This window comes from Prinia subflava, chromosome 3, assembly GCF_021018805.1.
Source record: "Prinia subflava isolate CZ2003 ecotype Zambia chromosome 3, Cam_Psub_1.2, whole genome shotgun sequence".
Taxonomy (NCBI): Eukaryota; Metazoa; Chordata; class Aves; order Passeriformes; family Cisticolidae; genus Prinia; species Prinia subflava.
Genome location: NC_086249.1, coordinates 33580543 through 33594078, shown reverse-complemented (window position 1 = coordinate 33594078; position 13536 = coordinate 33580543). Strand labels below are relative to the sequence as shown.

The 13536-nt window shown below is 41.8% G+C and overlaps 1 protein-coding gene across 1 annotated transcript; it reads right to left on the bottom strand.

The window, feature by feature from the left end:
* Nucleotides 1–2911: 2911 nt before the first annotated feature.
* Nucleotides 2912–13519, bottom strand: RAB39A (RAB39A, member RAS oncogene family). Its single transcript, XM_063394587.1, has 2 exons — nucleotides 12823–13519; nucleotides 2912–7046 (listed from the first exon to the last, which is right to left on the bottom strand). Exons 1-2 carry the CDS (start codon nucleotides 13143–13145, stop codon nucleotides 6620–6622), a joined length of 750 nt encoding a protein of 249 aa, XP_063250657.1. The 5' UTR covers nucleotides 13146–13519; the 3' UTR covers nucleotides 2912–6619.
* Nucleotides 13520–13536: the final 17 nt, after the last annotated feature.

Below are 13536 nucleotides of genomic sequence, written 5' to 3'. Positions count from 1 at the left end.
TTTAATTCTATTACAAATGGATTATTATTAAATTCTGATGGTAATGAAGATAATAATTATTGATTGATATTACATTGGCCTATAGTGTTAATCCTTTGCGTGGATTTTTAAAGACAGAGGGGATGACTGTCCCAGACATGTGCACTGCTTCAAAGTGATTTGCAAGGAACAGCTCATTAAGATTTGGATGGTCATTAGAATTAATACCATCTAATATTCTAGATGTCTCGGAATGAACTGATTCCAGGCTTTGAATGAGTTGCATTAGAGAGAAATATATGTTTCTATGATCTGTTCTAATGCCCTGAAACCAGTAAGATGAACCATTAAGATGAACATAGTTTCTTCTAATCTTCACTTAGTCCATGAAGAGAAAAAACATGTGATGCTTGATTAGTCCATTTTAAACTCTTATCCCATCAAACTAGTTATGTTCAGTAGTTTTTTACATGAAGTTTTTCTTGCAGTGGGAAATTCTTGTTTATCACTGACCTCATGCACAAAATGTGCCGTGAGTCACCAAAGACAATCCATTTAAAAGGGCAAGAACACTCAGACATCTACCTGTAGCTGAAAAAAGAAGCTCTGTCAGTGACCAAACTTCTCCTATGTTTGTTGTCATTTCAACAAGTAGGCAAACACTTCTGGTGTTTACTATCTGGGCTTCACATCACCTTTTCGGTTAATAACAATGGCATTCTGGAGAAGTTGCCTGCATGTGCAGTAAAGATTACTGTTGCTTTCACTTAAAGCGGCCCAAGGCTTTGCTATCGTAGCGTCACCAGAACCACCTATCCTGTGCATCTCAGTATGACCCCTTTGTTCTCATGCCAACATTGTCCTTCAGCTTAAATAACCTAAATAACCTCTCTGCCTGATGTTTGTTTTTCTCTGATGTATTTTTTAGACCACAGTGCTGTTCCCTCATAGTTTCCCTGCGGGAAAACCTTACACTTTTTGTCCTGAGTGTCAGTGAGGATGGTGTGGAGTGGTGCAGAGTGACTGTCTGCAGGCAGAACCTGCGGGAGAGGTTTTGTTGAGGCCAAATTCCTCGTGGGACACAGAGAAGCACATGGCATGTGTTAGGCAGAATGTGGCCATTGTTCCTTGCCCAAGCACAGAGTTGCGAGATCTGCTGTGGGGAATTACATTTGATCTCCCAGTGTTTTTGGACAGCTAGAAATTTACTGTTCCATTCACTACGTACCCGGGGAGCTACAGCCGGGCTGTGAAGCATGGTAGAGTGAAAGAGGATACCACAAGAAAAAACATGTTCTACTTTTCTGACACTTGTTCACATATGCATCTCTTTTTCAGTGCTCAGTAAGCTTTGCCTCTCTTTTGTTTTAAAAGTTTCTCTGAGAATTACACTCTTTTCCACAGAGAATTGAGCAGAGAAGAATTCCAGTAAAATGAACCGTGCATTTAAATGGTCTGATTGATGGGGTTTGAGACTTGTGTATTTTAAAGTTACATCCTGGCATAGCTTGTTCTTTTAAAACAACACAAGCTGTATGTCAGCAAAATTACTAAAATGATCTGCACAGAGAGGACTTTTCTCCCTGAATAATATGCAGTAATTATTTTAAAATTACAAACTAATATAAATTATTACTAAATAGCGGAACTATTTCCTTGGCATTGAAAACTTAACCAAAATGGACAATTCTCGAAAGTGCTGCAGAGCAGTGCCAGCCCTGAAAGGTTTTTATTACTAAGATTGTGCTGGAATATTTTCCACAATTCCTCCCCTCAGTTTTAGTACCTTAATACTTAGCAACTACCACTAAAGTTTTCAACTATTGCCCTGCTCACTGTCACACCTTGGTGCCAGATATGTATTCTGACAGTCCCTTCCTGTAGAGAAACCATGTGGGGGAGAAGGTGAAAGGGAAACAGCCTGCAATGTAGACACTTGCCTTTCTGCAGTGTAGACACTATGCAGTGTAGACATAGTGCCAGCAGTTGTTGTACCCAATTGTTCCTGCAGCTGTGCCACAGGGGTAACCTATCCTGAGGGTGCACTGGAGTTAGGGAGTCAACAGCCTGCATCTCTGTGCTGATTCCAGGTCCTTGGCACTTTCGTTCATCCCACAAGTCCCACTGCAGCGATGGATATTTCTACAGGGTCTTTAGGGCTCTGGCAGTGCTTACTCTCGCTTCTGCCCCAGGGTTGTGCGGGCATGGAAGAAATTATCTTTGTCCTCCTTCCACCCTTATCTTGTGCAGCCCTCTCCCTGGTGACTGCCTGTATTGCCACAGGAGGCTCGGTTTGTCCTTCCACAATTTTCATGGGGCAGGAAAACTCAGTTTGCGTAGATTGTGCAGATTTGAAGCCACAGCAGTGAGGAATGGCAGTAATTGAACTATAGCTGAAATGCCACTTTCTGTACCTCGACATTGCTTTTATTTACAATGCACAGATCTTGTGTTTGCCACTTCTACTGTTGCCTTTCTGCAGAAGCTCTTCAGCTGCAAGGTGAGCCTTTGGCAGCCTGTGATCAGTTAATCTCGGTTTGAGCTGCCCTTGTAGCCTGTGGGGCTGCTGGGGGCTGCTGTCAGCTGGCTGCCAGCACTGCTCCCAGGGAGCAGTCATCTCTGCTGGTGACACACTGAGCATCCATCCCTGCATAACTCAGGCCTAGCCTAAAACGTTACTTTCTCTTAGAAGTAAATGAATTAACTACTTTCAAAGACAATGATCCACTCTTGCAGATCAGGATTGGGATTTTGAACTCCTCAGTTTGAGTTTAAATGAAGATTTATCTTCCCCTCCATAAAGAGCCTGCTATTCCCAATCGCCTCTGTAGGCGATGGGCGATTCCACTTTTACAATTTTAATTTCATTCACTTATTTGACAGATAGTCTCTAGACTCTGAGAAATGAACAACACGAATTTTTGCTATTGACAATTGTTTTTTGGTATTTAATGATTTCTTAAACAGCCCACCATGTTTGTGGTAAGGTTCCATGCACATGCAGAGAATAAACCCTCAGCCTTCCTTCTTTTCTTCAAGACTGACTAAAGGCTGCTGAAATCGCTGTGCCAGCTCTGTGTAAAAAGCAAAGGAGACTTTGAGGAGCTCCCGTTGTGCCGGGGTCTTCAGTGAGGGAAAAAGCACTCATCCTGGATGTTAATTATGTAAAAAGAGGGCAATGAAGCATGTCCTCCCTAAGGGAGCTGAAAAGCTGAGACTGAAATATCTGTGATCATGGGCATCCGCTCACCCTCGCTTTCAGACAGACAGCTTGGGCACCAGTAGCTGTTTGTCTGAAGCAGAAGGGATCTCAGCACAGGGCAGCACAGTGTGCCTGGGGGCTCACTCAAGCCTGCATCATTTTCTGTGAGCACACGACAGTCGCCAGTTTGAAGTTAGATCGCTGAGTCTATTCCATAATGAAGGCATAAATTAAAAAAACCAAACATTTTCCACCTCCAGATCTTTTCCTTGGTTGATTCCTAAGGTATGAGGCCAGTTTCTGCTTCTTACATGGGACAGATACAATTATGAACAAGCCAAAATATCTTAATTAATGTGTAAAGTGTTTTAATGAGTAGAGGAAGATATTTACTCTTTGTTAACAGACTTAAAATAAAAGCAATGAAAGTTTAATCATTTTAGGAGTCCAAAACAATACCTTTTATCCATTCATTTGCTAGGCCTATGAATCCAAATAAAACCTCTGCCAAGGTTTTTCAACATTTTCTATTTAATAACTGGGATTAATTAAATCTTAATTTGCAAAGTTTGTGTTTTCTTATTAAATATTTTATTTTTTTTAATTTGGCAACCAAGTAAGATTATGTAATTCCTGCAATTTCTGGAATTTTTTTCTATTGTCAATATTTATACTTCCTCGAGGGGAAAAATAATATACATGCACTGAACTGTAACCCACTCTACAGCTTATTCAAGCTGTTACTTACATATCATGTTGCTAAACTTCTGAAAGGAAAATGATACATTTTGACAAATTATCAATTTATCAGACATTTCTATCAACTGCAAGTGTGTAGTGAGAAGATACAGTAGTGGTTTAATATATCATAAAGACAGACAATGTTTGAAAGTACATGTTAACCTACATTTTTAGGAATTACAAATAAGACAACTATGTGCACAGTACTTTAAAATGTAGTGAACTTCTATTTGCATTGCCAATACCAGTTCCTTACACAGTTGAATCTGGTTAAAAACTCTATTCCCAGTGTAATAAATGTGACACCACAGGTACGACATTGACAACAGAGATTAAGGCTCTGTTCTGATGATTGTTTATTTCTCTGTGCATACCTCCCCTCCACTCCCCTCTTCTCCCAGCCCTTTTCCCCCTAATACAACCTTTTTTTTTTTCATACAGAATGAAAAGCTCATTTGCTCCAGAGTATTCAGGAAGAAAAATTTAAGATACAAGATTTTAATCTAAAAATAAAGAAATATGCAATGAAATGTAAATTCACAGCAATACCTGGCACTTATAAGGCTGTTTTAATTTTTTGTTGTTGTAGTTATTTGGGTATGTCATAAGAAACCAGTATCCACATCCCCATGGTGCTAAACATGAAAAACCAGGTAGCACACAGAGGACTGAGTCCAGGACTGAAGATCATATACACTGATTTGGTCTCAGCAGTCTTTGTGAATTTGAGGAAGAACAATCAGCCCTATATTTGAGATATAGAAGGTGATTAAACAACAAAGAGCTCTTCTGAGATGCACAACATAAGCCTCATATCACAAGGGAATCAGTGTCAAATGCACACAGCCTGATTCTTCACTACCTTTTGGCATCTGTAGTCATGTTTACTTTGTGAAGAGGGCTTAAAATACCCTCCAAACAAAGTTGATTTGGTGTCAATACATGTAGTTTAATAGAGAATCAGGCTCACAGCAATTGTGGCATGCTGAGACTAGAATTAATTGTTCTATGTGCTAATGAATTAAGGCTGATTCCTGTTTATATTAAGGCCTCTGTATCGTTCCATGATACTGTAACTATCCCTCAGTGCAAGTAAGGCTCATGCTTTAGACAAACTTAAACTTTTAATTCCCTTTGAAGTCAATGATTTCAGTTGACCTAATTGTATAAAGTAACTGAAACCAGACAACCTGTACCCATACAACAAATTATTTGAAAAACAATTGTAAAAGAACGTAAAGGTAACCTGAGAGAAAACTAATCATATGCTTCTTGAAGAAGAAAATTAGATTAGATAGACTTGTTGCCTGATCTTGATAAAGGAGGATTGTACAGGATAACACACTTCTATATGAAGATAACTGGCTTGATGTTTGGTGGTTATGAATATGCCAGATAAATTGTAGCTGCTTATTAACTCTGGAGATCAAGTCGTCTTTTATACTGGTACAGTAAAATAGAAATAGATTTATTTGGTATTTACATGCTAGACCTAGTTTGCATAAAGCTAGTGTGTGTTATATTCAGAGGAGTAGGAAGATGACTCCAAGCTCAGTAAAATGCTACATGATCACAGATTTCTCCTATTGTTGTTACTAAAATTATTATGGGTTTCTTTCTTAGAATAGGAGTTCTCTAACTTTGCTCTCTGTAGATAAGCATTACTTCAGAAATCCTTTCCTCTCCAAATGCTCTATTTGTAATGGTTTTAGTTTAAAAGCTTCAATTTTTAAACAACAGTTTAACATTTGCTGGCTAAGAATAAAACTGTCCTTACCCTATTCAAATATAAGGCCTGGGTTCCCATGGGTTGCAGCACTTTTAAACTTCTTTACTTCTGGTTTGAAGTAGGTTTATTTTTTTAAAGCTAATATGGAATTTGTTTGTGTAAATTAACATAATTCCATAGGCATCAGTGTGACAATGATAATTACCCAGCTGGGGATCTGGCCCTGAAAGGTAACTCCAGTGGCTGGGAGGCTGTTTTGTATACAAGTCACATAACAGCTGGATCCTATGTGATGTTGGCAATTCAGAAAATATTTAATAATAAATTCCATTGTTTCTATTCCCTACTTTTTATACAAATAAATAATCTTTTCTAAAACGTTCTTTTTCTTTAGTAAGGCTTGTATTCATTGTCATATCAAAAGTGTTCGCTATTGGAGCAATCTCTCAGTTTGCTTTCATTACAGTTATCTTTGTTATCAAATTCTACAGCATTCTAAAATTTAATGGTCATTAGCAACCCTGCACTTACATAAAGAATCACATTAAAAAGTATAAGGTATAATGTTTTCTTGTCTAAAGCTAAGGCAGGATGAACAAAAGTAATGAGCTCATCTGATCCTCAACTAACAAGACTTGATTTTAAACAGTACTCAAAATACAAAGCCCGAGCGAGGACGCTGTCATGATGATTATTGCACTTTCTCAGTGTCTTGCTACAGAATTAGTTTTCCCTTTCTCAATAAATAATTTCTTTTCCTGAAGACCACACACAGTTATTGTACTCTGTAAAGAAAAAAAGCACTTAAAGTGTTATGGATTATAACCCAGACAGAAGGATACAAAACCAAATTACCGTTCTATGATTCAGCTATGTCATGATCTAATATTGTTTCAAAATGATTTTTCTGTCATTTAGATTGGCATCATCTTCTAAACACCCCATGGGCTCTTTGGCATGCTACAGCCTCAGCAGTTGCACTGTCTCCTGGGCTTTACAGCTTCTTCTGATGAATGTACAACATTTGGAACAAAGCCGCTCTTGACGCCTTCCCATCCATCTTGTATTGAGATTTCTCCATTTCTTACAAGTTCATAGATGTCTCGTGTGAGGATTGTAAAGGACTCTTCGACATTTGTGGCATCTTTTGCTGAAGTTTCTATGTATTTCATACCACAGTCAGATGACAGCTTTTCAGCTTCTTCTCTTGTAACCTCGCGCTGTGACACTAGGTCACATTTGTGTCCTACTAATAGGAACACAATCTGAAAGGGCTGCACGTGCATTTTTGCTTCTTCCAGCCAGTCCTTCACATGTTCAAAAGATCGTCGATTTGTGATGTCAAACACTAGCAGGCCACCCACAGAATTGCGATAATAAGAGCGTGTTATTGATCTATAAAGGGAAAAAAAAAGGAAAAGGAAAGTTAAAATGCATTTTCACTTTATTCATAAGTGATTACTTTTCCGTATGGCAATGTGTTTTTATCTTTTATAACTTTTATTAAATAACTTTCCTTTTTTAAAGCTGATTGAAATTTATTCATTTATCTACTAGACAACTATTTTTTTTCCTACATTCAAAATTCACTTTCTAAACATTCCTGAAAGCAGTGCCTCTAGGGCAAATATTGAATGCTGAATTGTTCTGTAAAGTGGTCTTTATTAGCAAACTGTGGGACATGTTCACAGAAGAAGAGATATATACTTTTGGTGTAAAGTCCGACTCCTTCAGCTTCACACAAACATGCACTTCACTTTGTTCTAATCAATTATTTCAGACTGAAATATGTATTTCACATATGTCACGCATGTCGGGAAACCTGGAGCCCAAACTTGCCAGTGTTCAAGCATATCCTTCTGCATTCCTTGACTTGAATCCCTTTGCATTCTTTAAAAGAATGTCTATAAAGATAATCATAACTCTTTCTGCTTGCAGAAGTCAACAGGTAGCAGGCAGAGAAAGGAAATTCCCTGAACAAAACTGTCTGAAAGTTTTGAGTGAGCTGGGCAAACATAGTTATTACAGGCAAGGGACACAAGGGTTCAAAAGCTCTTTATATTTTATACATTTACAATTTTTTTGGCATGAGGGCTGGAAAGAGTTATTTTCTACTTTTGAGCCCTCTAAGTTTCCGAATGTTCACTGGAAGAAATTTTGGAAGTAGGAAACTTTTCTTCTGGTTGAAAGAAGTTTTAATGTGCTCTAAAGTAAGGAAAAAAGTTAGAATATAGAGAGAGAGAGAGTGAAAGAAACTAAAAAATTATTTTAAATCTCTAATCATAAGTAGTAGGAGAAAATGGAGGTGAGAAGAGACATTTTAAAGGAAGTGACAGCCTACCAAGGACTGTACACAAGCACTTGTTGCTGGCATAAATATATAACTAGTGTACATATAATTATTCTCCAAGTGAAATGAGAAGCATAACAGTCATTATTTGAAATCATAACCTAAGCTAAGAATTAATTCAATTTTATCTCATGATTATGAGGAGGATGCTGATGCCAAAACCTCAAAACTTTAGGAAGCAGGATGAACTGTACACAATAGCACAACTTCAACAGTAGCTCCCTCCAATTCTCAGTTCATCCCATTGCACAGTTTTTGATAACAATTTGAACACAGAGGTATGATTAGCAGCAGTAGTCCTATTACAGATAGATAAGTGCACAGATGAAGAAGACTTAGATTTCTTGGTGTATCTAAATTCATTTAGCCACAGCAAACAGCATTTGAAATGTTTTATTTAGATAAGAGGGAGCGACTGTTTTTCCTAATGCTTAGAAAGATCTTTTCTACATTCCCAGCAATAGAGTCCATGCAGTGTCTCTCTGAATGTGAAGACAAAGGGATCTTAACCTCGGATTGATTCAAAAGGCCTGGCTATGAAAAATGGCACACTGTCTCTCAAAATTGTTTAAGACTATAAGTGAGGGGTGTCACATTTTGTGAAGCACTAAATACAGGTGCCATAAGGATCTGTTTCTGGTTTTCTTAACCATTTCTTTTTTCCTCTAGAGTGTGTGCAAACACAAATGAAGGCAAAAGAATAATTCAGGTAGTTCTAGTAAGGGCAAACGTGGATAACAAAAATGGGATTTGATGTGGAGAAGTGAAAGCTAATACAACCTAATTTCATTTAAAAAACAAAACAAAACAAAATAAAACAAACAACCCTGCCCCCACCCCAAACCTTGAAAACAAAGAAATGCATTAGCCAGGAAAGAAAGTAGGTTAGCATTGAAAAAGCAATGCATCATCTGCCAAGTATTTCTATATAAAAAGATGTCATATCATGTATTTATGAATCAGAGTACTGAAACACAGCCCTCTGCATGTTTTTGATGCTTATACACAGCAGTCAGGACCCTCATCTCTTACAAGTCCCTTCTGCAGAGATGTGCTAATTTACAGCAGCTGATGATCTAAGTCATTATACTGAATTATGTGTATGTATTGCTTTTAATAAAGATGACTAAAAAGTATCCTGTAACTTCGTACTGTACATCACAAAAACTGGGTGAATATATTGGAGAGACAACACTCATTTTTCTGTACTTCTGGTATACATAATTTGAAACTAGTTTTCTCATTACTAAGAAAAAAAGATTCGTATAACACAGAGGCTTTAGAAAACAGCAACTCAAGAAAAAAGCAATACAAAGTTTTGGAAGAAACATTGATACATACAATATCATGTTATGGGGTTTTCTAAAATCATTTTCTTACACTTCATGAGGCAGCAGTGCCCTGGCAGCCAGGAGGGCCAACCCTGTCCTGGGGGCATCAGGCACAGCATGGCCAGCTGGGCAAGGGAGGGGATTGTCCCCTCTGCTCTGAGCTGGGGCAGCCTGGAGAAGAGGAGTCTGAGGGGAAACCTCACTGAAGTCTGCAGCTTCCTCGTGAGAGGAAGAGGAGGGGCAGGCACTGATCTCTGCTCTGTGGTGACCACTGACAGGACCCGAGGGAATGGCCTGAAGCTGTGTCAGGGGAGGTTCAGGTTGGATATTAGGAAAAGGTTCTTCACCCAGAGTGTGGTTGGGCACCGGAACAGGCTCCCCTGTTCCAGGGAAGTGGCCACAACACCAGCCTGACAGAGCTCAAGAAGCATTTGTACAATGCTCTCAGGCACACGGTGTGACTGTGGGGGTCATCCTGTGCAGAGCCAGAAGTTGGACTTTGATGATCCTCGTGGGTCCCTTCCAATTCAGGATATTCTATGATCCTGTGCTTCTTTGTATAATCACATCAGACTATGGCTTTAGGGAGGCTTTAAGTCAGTCACAGTGTTTCTTTTTCATTATGATCTTACTGATCTTTACCAGATGAACCAAACTTTCACTAAAAGCTTTATCTAATTTTGAAGAGTTATTTTTATACTATGACTAAAGACTACATTGTACTGGTATTAATTTTGAAAAGACATATTGCTTACTGAAAAAGAACAGGATAGTGTTTTATTTTGAAGATGTACAAGAACCAGAATGTATCTAATATCCTGGTCTACTAAAAAGTGGGTTAATGAAAGCATCCCCACAATATTTTGCCCCTACAGAAATGAACTCTCAGTCTTAGCACCACTACTGAGCCTTTTATGGCATTGGAGGTTTCATGATTTAAATATACTATTGGATTTAAATACGGGAAAATTAAACAAACAAACAAAACCCATAGCAAAGTAGATGTAAAACACAGACAAAGTAGCAGATTGCTCTAAATGACTGATCTGAAGATAGAAAGAAACTGAGGATATGCCCTTCATTTACGTTAATCTGCATTACAGACCTGAGTCTATACCAAGCAAGTGTGTAGGTTCTTGTTCTAGTAAGATGCTAAAGGTGTTACTGGTTATGTTGTTATTGTCCATGTGGCACCTCAGAAAATGGGAGATTCTGGTTAGTGATGCCTGACTGATATGAAAATAAATATATTTAATAGCTGCTATTTCAGGGCATGTTAAAGATGATTTCTACATCAGTGCACAAAATCCAGTTCAATTACAGAATCATCAATGAACTAGCAACGTATAAGAATTCTTCCCAAATAATTCGTCCAAGGAATACACAACATCTTCCAAGAGAGTCTGATGACAGGTGTGTCACAGCTTCCCTTTCCCCTGGGAATGTCCTAATGCCTGGGACCAAAAGAAGGGCGTTATTATGTAGGCAGTAGTTTGCCCTGCATGCGGGGAACTCCCCAGGGAGCTTTGAAGACAGGTTTTACCTCCTCTAAAATCCCAATGCAAGTGATCCAGAGCAGAACTGGAAATCAGAACAGCAAACTGCTTGATGTTGCCCAGCATTAGATAACTTTTTGGAGTAATTAGCTCTTCCCTAAGATCGTCTCTGCTTGTGATCTGTAGCGTTCTCCATTAGCTGAGAACAGAATGCAACATTGTAGCCTGTGGTGTAATGTTGTAAAACATTTATCATTTATTTGACTAAAGGTAAAACAGACTGTACAATAAACACTATGATATTCAGTAACCAACTGACAAGAAACTCTTAGCAGAAAAACCTACACAAATATTTAAAACCATTTTCTTCAGGTTGTACCTTCTACATATTAGAAAAAAAACAGAGGTAAATTTAAGAGCAGCTGACTGCATGACTCATCAGTATATATTCCCTGAGCATTCCTGGGTTAAAGGATTGCCATCATTTGATTTTAAATATATACAAGATTCTGTGCATTTGCATTTCTTCCAGTCACGTGTCTTGTCATTTGCCATCCTGGCTATTTGTCATCAAATTCAAAATAAAGAGATTCTACACTCTTAGTCACTTACAAGTATTCTACATTCCGTCTGGAATGCACAAAAAGGGTGAAAAATGCTAAGACCTTTCTATTAACACTGTTAATTTCTTTGCTAACCCTTCAGAAGCCCACCTGCAAGAATACATCTGAAGCTGTGACTCTTGCAAGCCCATGAAAGTTGTTTGTGGTTTCACTCTAATGCTTATTGTAAAGAAAAAGAAGTTGTTGTCCCCCAGTGAAACAGTGCAATCCCACCTCTTCAGGTGAGTGTGGGAATCTGCACAACTGTTGCAGCAGAAGACAGGGAGTACAGAGAGGTTGATTCTGGCCAGTGAAGGCGCCCATTTCAATCCTCCTGCTAGCATTCCACTAACAACTGGTGCGTGGGTGAGGTTCATGAAGATGGGCTATGTGTTTGCCCGTGCCAGGAATTCGTACCTCTGGAACCCCAAGTCCAAACTCAAATCCATGCACAACTTGCCTGAAATGGCAAGCACTACAGATAGAGCAGAGACACAAGAGTGAGTGACAGTATCAACTTGTAAACCGGGAAATGACTGAGGCTTTTCTGGGGAAGGAAAAGAAGGTGGTTTTGCTACTGTTTGTAACAGAGGGGAGAATGGCCAGTATTTAATACTCAGTGCAGCATTTGAGCCCGTTTAGCTACAGTATAAATGGCAGCAGTATTAGTAAAGACTCCTGGCAACAGTCAGTGCACAGCAGGTGCAGAAGGCAGATAAAACAGTAGTAAGGGACTGCAGCTGGCTGCCCTGTGGCCTTCACACTGCCATAGCTGCACTGGTGCAGATGATGTTGTTGTGCTGGAAGACAGAAGAGCTTGGGAGGTGGCCTGGTCTCCAGATTGCATGGGAGAGTTAATGGCAGAGTGAAATACTGCAGGGGAGGATGAGTTCGGAGGGGATGACAAAGTGAGAAATGCAGAGTTAGGCAGAGGCCTCTAGGCAGCAAAGAAAGAATAAAACATGAAGGAGGGATTGCTATGTTAGGTCCAGGACTTCAGGGAAAGATGAGGGAGGGAAGAAGAAGCAGGACAAGGCCACTTGTTACCCTCTGGTGAGAGCTAGGAGGAGAAGGGTAGCTGTCCCCTAGTGTGTTTGAAGGGAAAGGGTGGGGAAGGAAACTCCTGGGAAGGAACTTGTGGGCAGTGGGGCAAGAAGGATGGTGGGCCACGGGGCTAGGACCACTGGCAGGCAATGGGGTGGAGAACTCTTTGGGGCACAGCAACAAAACGGGTGCAGGGAAGTGTGTAGAGGGGCGAGGCAAAGTCCTTGGGGCCGGAGATGTGTCGGATGAGGAGGGTGCAGAGCCGGGAGGGCAGCAGGGTGTGCCCGGAGGTCGGCAGGTTTGGGGAGCGGGCGGGAGGGGGTGTGGGTAAGATCCCAGGTTCCGTACCTGAACCGCTCCTGCCCCGCCGTGTCCCAGAGCTGCAGCTTGACCCTCTTGCCGGGCTCTATCTCCACCAGCCGGGAGAAGAAGTCCACCCCCACGGTGGGGTCGGAGTGAAGCGGCCCCGGGAAGCGGCCCTCGGTGAAGCGGTGCAAGAGGCAGGACTTGCCCACGGTGGAGTCGCCCAGCACGATCAGCCGGAACTGGTAGATCCAGATCGCCGCGTCCATGGCGGCCCCGGCCTGGCCCGGCTCCGCCTTGGGGCTTTTTCTGGGGCTCCTGCGCGGCCGGTGCCTGCACCGCGCCCCGATCGCCCCCACGCCCGGCATCGGCGCGGCGGGCGGGCGGCGGCGGGCGCTGCGCGGGGCCCGGGGCGCCGCTCCCGCGGGGGCAGGACGGAGCCCCCGCGCCCGCCGCTCCGGGCGGGGGCTGGGAGCCGGGGACCCCCGCCCCGCTCCCGCGGCTCCGCGCCGTGGTCCCCGCCGGCTGCCCGGGCGGGGCGGGGCGCGGCGGGCGCTGTCCCTTCAGCACCGCGCTGCCCCGCTCCGGCCGCGCCCCCGCTGCCCCGGCTGCTCCCGCTGCCCCGGCCCTGCCGCCGCCGCTGGGGCCGCCTCTGCCGCCCGCTGGGCGGTGGCGCGGCCGAGCCGCCCGCCGGGGCCGCCCTCCCACCGTGCCGTCATGTGCGCGGCCAGGCGGGCCCTCCTCCGCCGCACCGAGCGC

Excerpts from the sequence above, each read along its gene's own strand:
- RAB39A (XM_063394587.1), bottom strand. The coding sequence starts at position 13,145 with ATGCCGGGCGTGGGGGCGATCGGGGCGCGGTGCAGGCACCGGCCGCGC. Across the intron at positions 7,047-12,822 it reads GCGGGGCAGGAGCGGTTCAG|ATCAATAACACGCTCTTATT; the intron begins GTACGGAACCTG and ends TTCCCTTTATAG.